At 32.3% G+C, this 17,122-nt stretch overlaps 1 protein-coding gene across 2 annotated transcripts in view; it reads right to left on the reverse strand.

The window, feature by feature from the left end:
• Window positions 1–17,122, reverse strand: part of XIRP2 (xin actin binding repeat containing 2) — a 331,046-nt gene that overhangs the window by 140,161 nt on the left and 173,763 nt on the right. For both annotated transcript variants that reach the window (XM_049773369.1, XM_049773368.1), the window contains exon 2: window positions 7,608–7,758. In XM_049773369.1, the coding sequence (XP_049629326.1) occupies window positions 7,608–7,758 (151 nt within the window). The remainder of the gene's footprint in view (window positions 1–7,607; window positions 7,759–17,122) is intronic.

Raw genomic sequence — 17,122 nt, forward strand, 5'->3', positions numbered from 1 at the left:
AAAATATGGTGTAAAACTTAAAAGTATAACTACATAACATAGATTTTGAAAACAATGCTATAGATTTACTAATGAGTTCATATGTTTAGTGACCTTATTTTTATCATATCTGGAGTATTTAATATTCCTGGGAAAATCTTAGGATTGTATTTATTAATTCTGTTATTATGGTGAAAAATAGCCAAATATTCTTCAAACTTGTAAACATTATTAAAACGTGTCAATGAATATTTTAAATTCTGAAAGCAAAAAGCAAGTATCATTGAATTCAAATCATAATCTTCCTTCATAATCCGGAAATGGAATCTAATTAGCTTCAAACTGAATTATTGAACCTTTGACTTGAACCAGTATTGGTACTAGCCTTGGTGGTGTAAGGTTACATATTAAAATAAACTGGTATATTACATATGTAACAGCTTTGACAATACTTGCTGCTTTTTAAATTTTTAATATTTAAATTTAAAATATGAAATTTAAATTTAAATATGAAATTTCCACAAGTCCTCCTCCATTTTTCCTCTTAAAATCTTTTCTCTCCTAGGTTAACTCTCTCTTTTTTAAAATATCATCTTAAGCACTATGAATAAAAACATGTTTGTAGTTGGGTTTTTAGTAATATACAAAAAGATGTATATTACTGTTCATTTAGTAAAGATTGTGGGCTTCTCTTCTTTCATTTTCTATAAAGTACTCTTATGCAGTTTTATATATTCACATATACTCTGCAAAGCACAGGGGAAGGTCGGTATTAGATAATCAGTAAACATTTACTAAATTAACAGTTCCTACTCTTTCCCTCTGTCTTTGACACAAACACATCACAAAACAAATCCCAGTCTTTCTAAATTGAACACTAGATACTTTGCAAAATTTTCATAGCACTTTACTTTTCCTTTCTCCTACTATTCTCCCTTACTCTTGTTTTTGCCACCTGGTTCATCTCTCTTTTCAGATTTCTCTTTCCTTCTTCTTTTCCTTCAAAATATCTACTTGAAACTTTTTGTTCTCATGTACTAATCCTTAGTAACTGTTTTTTTTTTAATCTTTAAACCCAGTTAGGATTGCATCACCAGCACCTGTCATGAAACTTGTCCAGTGCCACATTCATAAACTTTTAACATTGCCTTTATTTTAGGGCAATGACGATCATGTGTTTTGTGCCAGTCTGGATAGACCCATGGGTTAATGAAATCAGGTTAAGATGTGGTTCTTGGGTTTCACCTTTGTACCAAACACTTTCATTTCAAGCCTATTAGGTAACACTATTTTCAAGTCCCTTTCTATAGACTTTTATTTCTCACTTTGGATACCATTCATAGGCAATTTTGTTATCTGCCTAAATTCCTGACTGGTACTTTGGATAATAAAGGAGAGCTTTCAGTACTTTAAATATAAAGGATACACACTGAAGAGAAAAAGACAAAGTAGTTCCATCTGCTCTTCATTGGTGACAGTGGTACCCTAAATATTTCATTCAATTAGCTGCATACATACTATCAGGGTTATAGTCAGTCCAACCATGGATCCCAGAATCACCATGGAATCATCTTTTCAAATCAGATATTCAAATTAGATCTAGATCTAATTGTCTCAAGCACATAAAATATGACTATATATTTTAAATTCCATATATATAATTTCCATACATATAAATATTTGAATTGGGGGCTCACCTGCTGGTGCTCAGGGTTAATTCCTACTTCTGTTCTCAGGAATCACTCCTAGTGTGCTCAGAAGACCATTTGTTGTTCTGGGGACTGAACAGTGTCAGCAAACATGCAAGGTAAGGGTTTTAATACCTGTACTATTTCTCTGATTTTTCTATATCCCCCAAAAATGTAAACCATTACTATACCTCAGCTTTCTATCTTTTTTTATTTTCTATAGTATTTATTATCTATGATGTTTACTTTACCTCTTCACTTTTTATTGTTCACTGAGTGCTACTCCAAATTAGAATAGAAGATATAAAGATCATGTATATTTTATTTTATTTATTGATATATCTCAGTACAAAAACTAGTATCTGACACATACAAACGTGCAATAAATGTTTGCTGATAAATGAATAAATACAATGGTAACTCAGATATATTCTCTAGGATTTTATATATTTTTGACACCTATAATTAGAGAAATATAGAGTATTAAATATTATTTAGTTATCTCTAATACATTGAGGCAAAATTAATAAATAGTTTTATTTTACTTATTTATTTTCTATTTTTAGCTTTGTCCCATACCTGGCTGTGCAAAATGTTTATGTGACTCTCAGGGATCACTTTTGGTGGTGCTAAGAGGCCCAGATGTGGACCATATGGGAAGAGATCTAATGTGGGTTATCTTGTGCATTTGCAACCATCTCAAAAACTATAATATGTCTCTAGCTTGAATTAGTTCAAAGAGATAATTATATTCATTCACTATTGGGACTGTATTGTGTTTTAAAATTTATCATGACTTTACATTTTACTTTAAACTCAAGATTATATCCTAGGATTTTGATTGTTTAACCACTGGAATTTTTCCAGCATTCCAAGTGTTGATTTATAATTACCATATAAAAAAGAAATCATCACAAATAGATGTCTCATTACAATTTCCTCAGAATAATGATCTCCCAGCTGCCCCTTCTAGTAGAGTCCACAAGTTAACTTTGAAATCTGCATTGACTGGTTGATAATAAAAGCAACTGGAAAGAACATCTGAGACTCTTTAAAAAAATCACATTTAAAAGCCTACTTTAGAAAAACAAAACACAGACAGAGTAAACAGATTAAACATATCAAGTCCTATTGACATGACAAAAAGTATGCTAACTTTGTATAGACTGATGTTCATAATTATTTTATTTACTTAAAATAATTTTTAAAGATTTTATTGAAGTAATAACAATTTACAAGACTGTGAATATTTGCTTACAGTATTTATGGACTCAGTATTACCATACTAAACCCACCACCAAAATGTTAAAATTCTTCTATGGTTTGAAATCCACTGAAAGCTCTCCACCTTTTTGCTCATTTCACTACTTCAACTTTGAAATCTCTGCTTCATAATTAAAAGGTAATGTACTGCTGACATTTTTGATTAATTAAATGCTTCTTATGTGAATTAAAATAGCACGGCTCTTTTGTAAAAAGATTATCTGGAGCTTGGATGAGGGTATAGATAGAGAGCGAGACAAGTTTTATGTTGAGCATCTTGGATCCAACATGGTACCCAAAGACTGAACTAAAGTCTGTCTTCTGTGTTGCATTGTGGTTTTCATCAATCAGACTATAACAAATGGTGCTGACGCACTTCACAGAAGCTGTTCTGACTAAATGTCTGACTTATTTATAAGTTTCTAAATAAAGTCTTTTTATTATTATTAAAGGAATTCTGCTGGTAATTTTAGAGTATCCTGTTACTCCATTTTATTTAACTTTGTTGACCTTCGGTATTTAGAGAATAGTTTGCTTTCTAAATTGAGGACTCATATACCCAACATAATAAAGTTCTGTGAAGATGTTATGAAAAAGAGCATAAAGTCACAGTGGTACTTTAAGTTCCTATTATAAAGCCTTTTTATTTTATTATATTAAAAAAAACCAAAATATATATTTTCCTTAATTTTATCATTAAAATAGTATAAAGGAAAGATTTTTTCAGGCTCTGTAAGGTAATTTTTTTTTTAGTGGGTGGAGTCAATACCTGGCAGTGTTCAGGTCTTACGCTTGGGTTTTCAGTCATGTTCATTCCTGGTGGGCGTAGGGGAGCATAAGGAGTACCAGGAATTGAACTTTGTCAACAACAGGTAAGGCAAACATCTTACCCACTGTACTATCACTTTGGTCCTAAAGGTAATATTTTTATGTGTAGATTATTTATTTTTATTTATTGAATTTGATGATATTTTCTTTACACTAAATAAAATATATTTTAATAATAGTAAAGCTGTAAATTACTTAGAAATAACAACTTAAATTGAGTATCATCTAGATTTTTTCCTACATAGAATTGCATAATTAGTTATTGGAGAAATGACATCTGAAAATGGGTATCTAATATAGTGACTATTGACATTTAAACTAATTAAAGTTTAATAAAACAAAAAATCGAAATTAGTAGTACTAGCTATTTTTCAAGTGCTTACTAGGTACAAATAGCTAGTGGTTACTCCATAAGGTTAGAATGTATATGAAACATATTACACAAGATTAATCTGGCTTTAAACAAACAATAAGATATTTAAATTAAATTATTTGCAAACAAACATATCTACATATAATTAAATATTTAAGTAATATTAATTACAATAAAAATCTTTGCCAATTATAAAGAGGTGAAAAATTATAAAAAGAACCCTGTTTTCTCTGTAAATATATGAGAAGATGATGGTCATTTTAAGAAGGAATAAATATTGGTATAATAGAGAAGAATGAAGAAAAGTGCAGCAGATAATTGGAAAGAATGGATATGTATGCATTTTAGTTAGCATTTGATATGTAGATGAATAAGTACAATTAAATTTATGTTAAAAGAATAAAATTGGAAAGCATGAACTGAACCTGTTATACAAAAATCCTAAGAAATTCTGATTTTATGAGGATAATCTCTTAACATGATATTTTAAGCATTCTTTTACACAAAACTTTCCAGTAGAAAAAAACTGAATTTCCTACTCTTACACAGAAAGTTCAACCTAATTACATCTAACCACATAGACTAGTATCTAAGATATCCTATTCATATTCCAACTTACTGGTTTTAAATTATCTAAAGAAAATTACAGACATTATAATTTTATATTACTACATTATGCTTAGTGAAAACCATTAATGCTGATTTATGTTTTTTCTTCAGATATATTATAGCACTCAAATTTGTCAAATTATGGATTTGTCATGTTTGACATTCAATTTCAACTGAGTCGAGTCTTGCTAACATCACTGGAACAACTAACCATTAGAGTGCATTCCAAAGAAAATGAAAATGGAATGCACTGGCATGAACACTGCAGCTCTGCGGCTTATTTGCATCGATACTTCAATGAGGAAAGCATGGTGAACTAAATAAGGGATGCTAATAGCAATTAAATAGTACCAGAGAGTGAATCACTATCACAGAAAGGAGCTTAGGTGGAATCACAGTGTCTGTCTGTACTGCCAAGACCTGAAATTGAGGATAAGGATAGAGACAATATTGGCTTACTTAAATTTTTAAAAATGAAGAAAATTAGATAACTCCATTTTAACTGTTATTTCTTTTCAATTTTACCTTAGCTTTTAATAAATGTTTTATTCATATGTAATATTTATGATGTTATTAAGAAGTATAACTAGTATGTCTTCATACATCTATTAAAGATCAGCACTGCCATTAATATGTATAATCTGAATATCACATTTAATTTACAGACCTGTTATTATTTTTCCAAAACGAATTCAATATCTTTTCAGGATGAGAGCAACATCAATATAGACTTTTGTTTTGTTGGTTTTGTCAGACTTATATAAAGTATGTCAAAATTAAATACCATTATTAAGAGGATTTATAATTTTGCTACCAGAGACAGAGATTTGGGGAAAAATGGAAGAATTTACAGGCACATAAAATGCAAGAGATTTCTTTTATTTTAATAAAGAAAAGTTATTATGTTCATCCTCAGTTCAACCTTAGTTCATCCACACCTGTACTTTTAAGTTTAGTTATTAATATTGTTATCATAAATTTAAATCCAAGATCACTTTTAAATTATAACCTATCTTGATATCAAGTGATGACTACTCTCTTGAATATTTTTTCTAAGTTTATAAACTAAAGAGAAATTGGAAAAATTTGCAGGAATACCAAAGAAACCCAGAAGAGAAGAAAAGCAAGACAAGTAGGACTGTTTATATCATGTATCTTTGATCATCTTGCCAACCTCAAATTTTGCTTTCCTATGCTATGATCTCCACAGGCATCATCAGAACATAAATCATCCCCTAAGCTTAGCTTTTCTGGCCTCTGATAATCTAATTCTTTTGTATTCAGCCAAGTGCTCATAAAGTTTAATCACAGGCCAGAAATGTGAAGCAAATTCCTCAAGACTGCTGCTAATCATGTTAGGATTTCAATTGGGCATACCAAAATGAATTGAAAATGAAAAATAGAGATTGAAATACCAATTTACATATATTTGGAAATTCATGCCCAGTTCATCATTAGCTATCTCTCCTTTATACTTCCCACTAACCATGCCCCCACTACAAATTATACATTTAAATCAATTGAAATCAGAAATGACTAAATCAGATATAAATTATCTTGAGGTTCAATTTATACCATTAGAGGATAGATTCCTGGACTTTAATATGTGCACAAATTGTGTCCTGTTAAAAAACATATTCGGATTCAGTATGACTAACATGGGGCCCAAAATTCTGCATTTCTAAGCCTCCTCTCAGTAAGGCTAATGTTATGAACAGCAGGAACTTTTAGTAGCTGAGTTTTAAAGCAAAATATCATTTGCTATCTCAAACAGTAAACTGTCGTCACAATCTATATACTATTCTGCATTTTTAGGTTGATTAGAAATTTGACAGTTGGATATACAAAACAGCTTGGCACAATTCCTATGTTATAATAATCATTATTTTTATTGTGTTTTTTGGAGGATAAGCTCAAAAGCAATGCTCAGAGGAGGTCTATTACACACCCAGCAATACCCAGCTGACTGAGATTGATGGTTTAATTGTTAGTCCGGTGAGATGCAACTAAGACAGAACATTGAAGCAAGCCAAAAGATAAACCCCAATTGTTCTGGAGAAAATTCTGTGGGGATATAACAGGAGTTGGATACTAGTAAATGCAAGGCATGCACTCTATCTGTGAGAGATATTTCTTGACCTTTAATTTTTGTAAAAAATATCACAAACACTAAAATATGTATTACTTGGATAAAGCAGAAAAATCTAGAATGTGACTAATTAGAAATGACAAATGATATCTGTATTTTTCAATAAATCATTTATATTTTGCACTTCAGTCAGAGTTGAAAATATATTAGCATGGCAATTTTTAACATATGAGCTATTAACTTTTTAATGACTTTTGTAAGACATTAATCAAATTTATGAGGGATCCCCTAAATTATGATACTCTCATGTAACTTTTTTCAAAACTCATTAGGCACATTTAATTTAATTGCCTGAAAAAAAGATGCTAAGACATGATTTTTTTTATTTTATCATTGACATTTACTTAAATTGTATCCTTCTATTAGTCACTGACAGAGTAACAAACATAACTTCTTTCTTTTTGCAAGAGGAAAAGTTAAACGATATCAATTGTGTTATTCTAATACTAAAGAAGTATGTCAGAATAAATACAATAAAATTTAATTAAGAAAATTTAAATAAAATAGATGAATCAGAATACATTTATTTAGCTAACTATGTAATATATATTAATGATAGAGCATTCTAAATATCTATTTATTTTCCTGAATTTTATTTCTTAAACTATATTCTTTTCTTTTCTCTAAATGATAAGCAGAATCCTTATATTGTTATTAATCACTCACATTGTAGAAAATAGTAATCAAGATAGTTAGTTCATCATAAAATTATGCTAACCTTCAGTGATGTGGCTGTAACTTCCAGGAGACATCTTGTCAAAAGATGCTTTCTCGTATTTCTTTATTGAGTCTTTCACAGAATCATTGGACTGGCTCCCAGGGTATCTCAGAAATGTTGGTGAACATAAACTTCTCTCAATTTCTACTTCCTGTTAGAAGACATTAAAGGATTGAGCGTTAAAAGCTATCAGTGGGGAACAGATGTGGTTTTCAAGGGTTTTAAAAGGCAAGTGGGGGAAGAGTGGGATTCATGCGCAATCATTTTCAATATGCCTTGGGTGAAATTTTGATAACTCTACTAAATATTGTAAGCACATATTTGACACACAGTTTACTTTTCTGCTACTAATTCCACTTCTGAAATGACTTTTCTTTCATATGACTTTTTTTTCTCATAAAAAAAGAGTGGAAATAGGGGTCACAATATACAGTAATGTATGATAATAGATGCAACTTCCTAAGTCCTGAGAAATGTCCATGAGGGTTTAAGGAAAATAGCAATATATTGACTTTATATAATTAAGAGGGAAAGAAATGAGTTTATTTTTAATGCCGTGCTCACCCTTTAATGGCAATATTAGTAATTATATATCTCCCAAATTACAACTCGATTTAACCACCAAACCATCGTAATTACAGTTTGGCAATTCTTAAGACTGTGGAATTAATTTTTTAATTTAACAACTCAGCATTGGAGATATAAAAAGGCCTCCAAAGGGGGAAAATGTAGAAAAGATAATTCAAAAATGTCTAGTGTTACTTATTTTTATAGATTTGAATAATATCATCTAATAGTACTAGTTAACCAGACTAATTGTTTTGAATAAGACATTGTAAAAGATAAATAAATGAGCCAGCACTAAGAAGCAAAAGCACATTTAAACTTTATTTTATTTTTTAATTTTAATTTTATTGAAACCATTGTGATTTACAAAGTTCTTAATAGTTGGCTTTCAGACATACACTGAATGAGGGCCAATCCTACCACCAGTGTTGACCTCCCTCCATCAATATTCCCCACGTGCATTCCATACCACATCCTTGCCTCCAGTCTGCCAACATATCAGGCTCATTTTAAGTTTAGATTGTTGAAGTTTGGGTCTATTTTTTTACTTGTTTCCTTTGGCTTGGATAATTAGTTGTCTCCTTTTTTAACACTACCAATGGACCTGAGACTACTTGGGCCCTGACCCCATCTTTTCATATTTCTGTTTCTCCTCTTCCATTCAGTTTTGTTCTTTCTCCCCTCTATACTCTGGAGCCAATGCTATTCAAGAGAATTACCATTTACACCATTGTGTTTCTTCATGCAGTTATTCTAAATTCCACATATAAGTGATATCATTTCGTAAATATCCTTCTTCTCGCTTACTTCATTTAACGTAATAGCTTCCAGTTCCATCTATGTTGCTGCAAAATTGCATGATTGCATCTTTCCATACAGCTATGTAGTATTTCATTTATAAAGATATAAATAAACTTCATTCTTATTATTAGTGCAGCAACTATTTACAATAGTTCTAATATTTACACTTAGTTGTACAATGTTACTGTACCTTATGCATCACCAAAATATTACTAATATCTCTTCAACTCTATCCTATAACCTTTCTCATTCACTTCCCATCCTTCCAACTGGTCCCCAATCCCACTCTCTCTCGCAGCTTTTTTGGTAACTTCAGCTCTATCATTAGTCTAGGATTTGCTTTCATTATATTTGTCTATTTCCTTGCTTTTTGTCTTTGTCTACCAGATATAATCAGATAATATTCTGGTATTTGTTTTTAACCTTCTAACATATTTTGTTTAACATGACATCCACTAGCTCTATTCATGCTGTAGCAAAATGCAAGATTTTATCTTTTCTTATAACTTATTAGCATGTCGTTATGCATATGATGTAGTACTTCTTTATCCACTTATCTTTCATTGAGCACTTGGATTAATTCAAGATGTAGGTTAACTTAGATTGTGCTGCAATGAACATAGAGTTGCATATATAATTTTGAATGAATGGTTTAGTGTTCCTGGGATAGACTTCTGTGAGTGAAAATATGTGTTCATCTGGTAGTTCTATTTTTAGTTTTTGACAAGTGTCCAGACTATTTTCCATAGAAGGTGAACCAATTTACTTTCTTAGCATGAATGAATAAGCACTTCATTTTATACTGCATCTCCTTCAGCATTAATTGTTTCTGCCCTATTTTGTTTTAAGCACTTTCATTGATCAAGTCGAATCGCTGTCATTTTTATTTTTATTTCCCTGATAATCAGTGTTGATAAATAGCAAAAGTGTTTTATTTAATAAAGTATTATATTGAGGGGCTGGAGCGATAGCACTGACTGACCTAGGATGGACCTCAGTTCCACCTCCCAATGGCCCTTACAGTCCCCCAAGCCAGGAGCGATTTCTGAGAGCATAGCCAGAAGTAACCCCTGAGCATCACTGGGTGTGGCCAAAAAAGTATTATGTTGAAAATATTTTCATAGTTACTTATAAGTTTCATATTTTAAATATAAGTGTATATTTTATGTTTACTTGATTTTATTTTGGGTCATGCCAATTGATGCTCTTAACTTTATCCTGGCTCTGTTCTCAATAATCACTCCTGGTAGTGCTCATGGGATCATATGAGATGATGAGATCTAATCCAATTTGTCTACATGCAATGCAAGTTTCTTTCCAACTGTAGTATCTCTTCTCCCTGAGATAATATTTTCTTTTCTTTTTTGGGGGGTAAGGGGAGATTATACCTGGCAGTGCTCAGGGGTTACTCCTGGCTCTACGCTCAGAAATAGCTCTTGGCAGGCTCAGGGGAGTATATTGGATGCTGAGATTCAAACCACCGTCCTTCTGCAGGCAAGGCAAATGCCTTACCTCCATGCTATCTCTCCAGCCCATCATATTTTCTAAACACTAGTCACTCAGACAATGATACGATGAAGCACAGATTGCTTTGGTATAGTTTAAATGTATGGTCACAAAAATGTCTGTTGAGAGACTGCTAAATGTTCTACAATATTTTGTTAGGTAGGGATATTTTCTACAACTATAATATGACTGGAAAAGGTAGAGTTTTGGAATATAACTTGTAGATATTTTGCATAGTTGTGCTTCTAATTTTATATTTGTTATATTAATATTTGTATATTATAAAATCATTGCAAATGAAAAGAATGTATTAATCATTTACTGTAATCTTTAAATACTCCCAACTATAAAATATATGAGTTATATTATTTTCTAATATAGGAATTTTATTTCAACTAAAATATTTATGTTAGAAAAAAAGAAATATTTATTTTTGTCATGACTTTACTTCTAATATTTTACAGACTTTGAATAATAGTGTTTCCAACTATTATTTTAAAATCCAAAGGCTCATTAGCACTAATGATGTTTTACTTTTTGAAACACAATGCCAGACCAACTATAACATGTGGGCAGGAGGTACTTAACTAGAGTGAGCTAATGCTTAATTAATTTGCTTCCATCTCCCACTGTTACAAGAAGTGACTGCCATTGAAATAGAGGTTAATTTTTGCTATCTTTTGCTTTGCAATTTAATATGAATCTTAACACTGATGAGAGAGAGAGAGAGAGAGAGAGAGAGAGAGAGAGAGAGAGAGAGAGAGAGAGAGAGAAATGGAGATTCTTTAATAGTAAAAATTCTCATTCAGAAATATTTTGTTTTGGTAAATGGTAAATGCTGATAAAGTGAAAGGTTCAGTCTTTCAAGTTTATATGGAAAGAAATAAAGTATGGAAATATTATGGATAATACTGTTTAAGCAAATTTCCAGCTAGTATTAACACTAGGTTAGAACATATTGTTATTTTTAACTTTAAATTGACAAGTATTAGACTTCATTATTTACTGATAAAGAAGAAATCCTTCAGAGCACCTACATATCAATATAGAAAACCTGTTTTCTAACCTTGATCACTAGGTTGATGTCATTATGAAGAAATTTTTAAGTATCTTGAGATAATTTTTTGGGGGGTCACCCCCGGCAGTAGTCAGAGGTTACACCTAGCTTTAAGCTCGAAATTGCTCCTGGCAAGCTCATTGTACCATATGCGTGCCGGGATTCAAGCCCCAGTCTTTCTGCATGCAAGGCAAACACCTTACCTCCATGCAATCTCTCCAATCCCTTGAGATAATTTTTTAAGTATCTTGAATATCATGTTATGGTGGGAACTATGTAGACATGTAGAAAGACTTCTTAGATGATGTTGAATTGAACAGTCCCTATTCAAAGGTGCTATTTGCTTTAATATCTTTTAATCTGTTTTACAAACTTTATGTCCACCAAAAATTCACTGTGAAAAAAATTCTACAGAAATTTCAAAGTATCGTTAAGAGAGGAAAATCAGAAGTTGATAAATCTAGCATTCAAGTCAGCCTGTAACTATTTATTTGCTATATGTTCTTATTCAGGAAACTTTGTAAGTCTGAGACTAAGTTTTCCTATATATTATATGAAGAGACTTAGTCACTCACTGACATTTAACAATGATCAATAATGCAAAGAGAATTATAGTTTAAAATGAAATAAAATTAAAAAAAATCCTTATTTGTTAGTTTCTAGTTTAGTGAGGAAGAGTAAAATTGATAGATAAAGCAAGAGCCAGAGAGATAATACAGAGAAAGGGTAAGGCACTTGCTCTATATTTTATCTTTCTCATAGTATATGGGTCCCTGAACTGTTCCATGTGTGATCCCTGAACCAGCAGCTGTAACTCAACACATTCCCCACTCCTCTGTCCAGAGAGCAATATAGCAAGTAAATCAATATGCTCATATAACTATGTGCTGATCAGAAAAAAAGAGATAAATGAACCTGGAGTATCTATAACAAACTAAGTAGAAAGGCGATGCAGACCTACGAGGGAAAAATATCCTCCACTGACATGAAGACTAGATGGTACCTAACTAAATAGAAGGTACTGAATACCCTTGATGGAAAGAAAACTCAGATGAATCCTTGCAGGTCCTTGGCACTTGAGGATTGTGGAGCTGGTGGGCCTCAGAATTAGAGGCTGTCTAAGGAACTACCTGGCAGGATAGATTTACTTCTTTGCCTTTATAGATGAATGAGAAAAAAATTTACATAAGCTTGTTTGTAACAAAGATGTAAATGTGTGTCTAGGACAGAATTAGGTCTGCAGAACCTAAGGCAATTATCAACAGATTTAGTCAACCTAAAGCCATTAACATATTGATTCAGATAACTTCTTTTATTTTCTATTCTCTTTGCTTGGGGCCACACCCAGCAGAACTCAGGATTCATATTCCTACCTCTGTGCTCAGGGATCACTTCTTGCATTGCTAGGGGAAACCACATGTATTTGAGGAATTGAACCAGAGTTGGCTTTCATGCAGGGCAAGTAGTGGCTACAATCCTGTACTATCTCTGTTTTTTGTTCTATTTTTGTTTTGTTTATTTGTTAGGGGACACACCTTGTGATGCACAGGGGATACTCCTGGCTCAGGACTCATTCTTGGTGGACTTAGGAGACCATATGGGATGCCATAATTAAACCTGTGTTGATGCATGAAGGAAAGCATTCTTTATGAGAAAAATATAGTGTGCATTATAGTTTTGTGTAATATTTTTCATTTTTAACAAATATATGCAATAGTATTACCCACAATTTAGAACAATCCAAATTATGTTTAGATACTGTCAAATCACCTTGAAAGTAAATATAGTTTCTGATTTATAGTAACCTGGACTGGGAAAAGGCCAAAAGTGATTCTGAAAGATTAGTGTAGAGTTTTGGGCAGTATTCTAAGTTAACAATGACCATTTTGGACAAGGATTTTAAGAGGGATAGAGAGAAGTCTACTTAATGGTAAACTATTAGAGAAGAGGGAAAGAGCATGCAGAGAAAGAGATGCAAAGAAATAAAGAAAAAGTTCACCTTTTCTTATGATCTATAACTAAGTGGACTTTTATGCCATTAAATAATATCAGAGAATTGTCAGAAAAAATGTTGGTTTGAGAGATCATACCTGGGTACTAATATATCAGAAGGGCAGTGGGATCATAATCCTCAAATTTAGAGAATAATTTGTGGATCTGCCTTTTATTAATAATTTAAATAAAGGAAGTAGAGTAAACTTAAAATTATCTGATCAATAGTCAAGGGATAAAGCCTTTAATATGCTGGATTTTAATATTAGGGCAGAGGAGAAAAATATGGGAAAGGGGAGAAAACCAGAATTACTAGATGTTATATTTAATAATATTTAATTCTTACTGAGAGTAAAAATTATATGAGGATCTAAATATACCCTCAAAACCAGAAACATGAAAATAAATTGTTGAATTCTTTCTGTGAGATTAAAATGGGTTTGGAGCTAGACTGAAGTGAATGTTTTACAGTAAGTGTTTCCACTTCTGAAAGTTTAGATTTAAGGCAAGCAGATACAATAGATCAGTATAACTTGAGAGATGGTTTACTTAGTTTGTTTCAAAGATAGAAGGTGGCATATGTAGAAAAGCCATTTGGAGAGATATAGAGCTTGACAGGACAGAACAGCCAGGGAAAATTTATGGTTTAAAATTCTTAGAGGGGCAAGAAGATAAAACACCAAGTATGGATAAACACATAATCCAAAGAGAGTTCATAAAGCATTCCTGTTGTTAGTGAGGGGAAATAGGTGATATTAATGTAGAAATAGATGATTTGTGTACTCGATGGTAGGAAAATATGAAGTCATATATCTACTGTATTAGAATGCAGGGTGAAAATGGGAGGAATATTTGAAGAACAAGCTTAATTTCATTGCTGATATGATGTAGATGTGAAGTGAGCAGTTAGATTATCATGGTACTGGCAGATTTAGGAGTCTTTATAAGATTGATTAATATATTTTCAGGGCTAGTGATTACCTTGTTATGTGACTTTGAAAGTTTTCTATAGATCTTCAGGTTTTGAAAAAGTGAATTGCTTAACCACAATTCAGGTAAAGTTTCCTCAAGAGGAATTATAAAAATGTACTTTTTCTTTAGGTTAAGTAGCAGGAGAGACCAAGAACCAGGAAATGAGACTCTTATCAAGAGAGAAGTAACAGAGTTATTTAAAAATTGTCATGTATGGGGCCAGAGAGATAGCACAGCGGTAGGGCATTTGCCTTGCACTCAGCCGATCCAGGACGAAGGGTGGTTCGAATCCCAGCATCCCATATGGTCCCTGGAGCCTTCCAGGACTGATTTCTGAGCACAAAGCCAGGAGTAACCCCTGAGCACAGTGGGTGTGACCCAAAAACCAAATATATATATATATATATATATATATATATATATATATATATATGTATATATTATTATGTAATGTATGATGGCTAAAAGGATAGATAAAAAAGATGAATTGGAAGATAGAAAAATTGTCAATAGCTGGAATGACGGTAATTTTAAAGAACCTTTGTACTCTGAATATTTGGAACAAAAAGTTCAAAAGAGAGGTGACTGGAATGGTTGTTGGTGATTCTGGAAGAGAATGATTATACTAGCTAATAGTTACTAGAGTAGTGACCCTCAAAATGAGAACAGATGTAAAAGAGGAAAAAGTCAATAAGAAAGAAAAACTAGGCACTCAGAAGCTATGAAACTGTCCTAAAATAATTTGAAGATTATTCAGTGATGATTCAAAGCAAGCATTCCGGTAAATGACAGAATCTTAATTTAAATTAAACAAATAGTAATAACTATAGAAAAGGGAATATACTCTACTGACACAAATCTTAAATGAACAGAATTTTAACAATATAGTGGAAGAGGCACGATAAGACAGAACAATAAGCCAATATATATAAGAATATACAGATTTTGATGTCCTGAAGGGAAAGCCATACATCTATTAGGTTAAGAAAGTAGAGGGGGGGCCGGGTAGGTGGCGCTGGAGGTAAGGTGTCTGCCTTGCAAGCGCTAGCCAAGGAAGGACCGTGGTTCGATCCCCCGGCGTCCCATATGGTCCCCCCCCAAGCCAGGGGCGATTTCTGAGCACATAGCCAGGAGTAACCCCTAAGTGTCAACTGGGTGTGGCCCAAAAACCAAAAAAAAAAAAAAAAAAAAAAGAAAGTAGAGGGAATATCTTAGTAAAAGATGAGAATGCAATGATTCTGAATGTGAAGTAGGTTTAGAAATATTGGTGGAAGTTCTGGCTTGAATAACATTTAAATAGAGAATATATCTTAATGATCTTTATACTTTTTTTAACTTCATAACACCTTAAAATTAAGAAAAAATAGTTTGACTTAAAAGTGAATAATCTATTGTTATTAATATACATTTCTTTCTTTAACAAGCTGCACTTATTACATCAGAAGATAAATGTGTACTTCTTAAATGCTAGAAGGAGGGCCCGGAGAGATAGCACAGTGGCATTTGCCTTGCAAGCAGCCGATCCAGGACCAAAGGTGGTTGGTTCGAATCCCGGTGTCCCATATGGTCCCCCGTGCCTGCCAGGAGCTATTTCTGAGCAGACAGCCAGGAGTAACCCCTGAGCACCGCCGGGTGTGGCCCAAAAACCAAAAAAAAAAAAAAAAAAAATGCTGGAAGGAAACATTACATTGTTTTTATTGATTTTATTTGTTAGTTTTGGGGCCCACACCCAGCAGTGCTCAAGACTTACTCCTGTAAACACTCAGGGATTAATCCTGGTCTGGTTCAGAGGACTATATATGGTAGTGGGATCAATTCCAGGTGATCTATGTGCAAGTCAAATATCCTAGCTTCTGTAATAAATATCCAGACATTTTTTTAAATGGTTAAAATTCTACTTTACAGAAGAAAATGGCAGAATTTTAATAGCAGAATATCTTATTAGCATTTCAAGAAGGAAAGAAAACATAGTTTTCCTTATTATTTCCTTTTGTTTGCTTAGTACAGAACAGGAGTGAGAGGTCATTGGTGTGAGAAGATGAGTATGGACATATGAAATAAAAATGTTTGGCAATGTTTACATTTAAAATGCTGTTCTAGTGCATACACATTCCCAGACAGCAGATTTTGCCTTTAGAGAAATAAAACATTGAAATAGATAAATGTAGGATGTTTTTATGCCAAAATAAAGAGAAGGCAAGAAAGGAGAAATGAACAAAATACAGCAGACAGAACAAGAAACTTTCACTTAATGAATTCTATTTCATTAAGAAAAAAGAGACTCTTGACTGGTTCATGAATGAACAATTCTATTATTTGAAATATTCTAACCCTTTGTCCCAGCCTCTATCCTAGAAATCTTTATTAACCCCTATCAGTACAACCTATCTATCCCTAACAGTCATTCTATTCTACATTAATCTTTCATTGACTCAAAATGTTTAAAGTGATGTTAATTTTTCAATAATTTAATATTTTAAATAGTTTAAGAACTATTTGAGGCACTGAGAATATAAAGATAATTAAGGTATAGGTTTAAATGACCAGATGTCAGAAATATAATCAATATCCTCAACCATTTTCTAGCTCATCTTTAAACATAATAAAGTAATAGTTACCC

This window comes from Suncus etruscus, chromosome 5, assembly GCF_024139225.1.
Source record: "Suncus etruscus isolate mSunEtr1 chromosome 5, mSunEtr1.pri.cur, whole genome shotgun sequence".
Lineage (NCBI taxonomy): Eukaryota > Metazoa > Chordata > Mammalia > Eulipotyphla > Soricidae > Suncus > Suncus etruscus.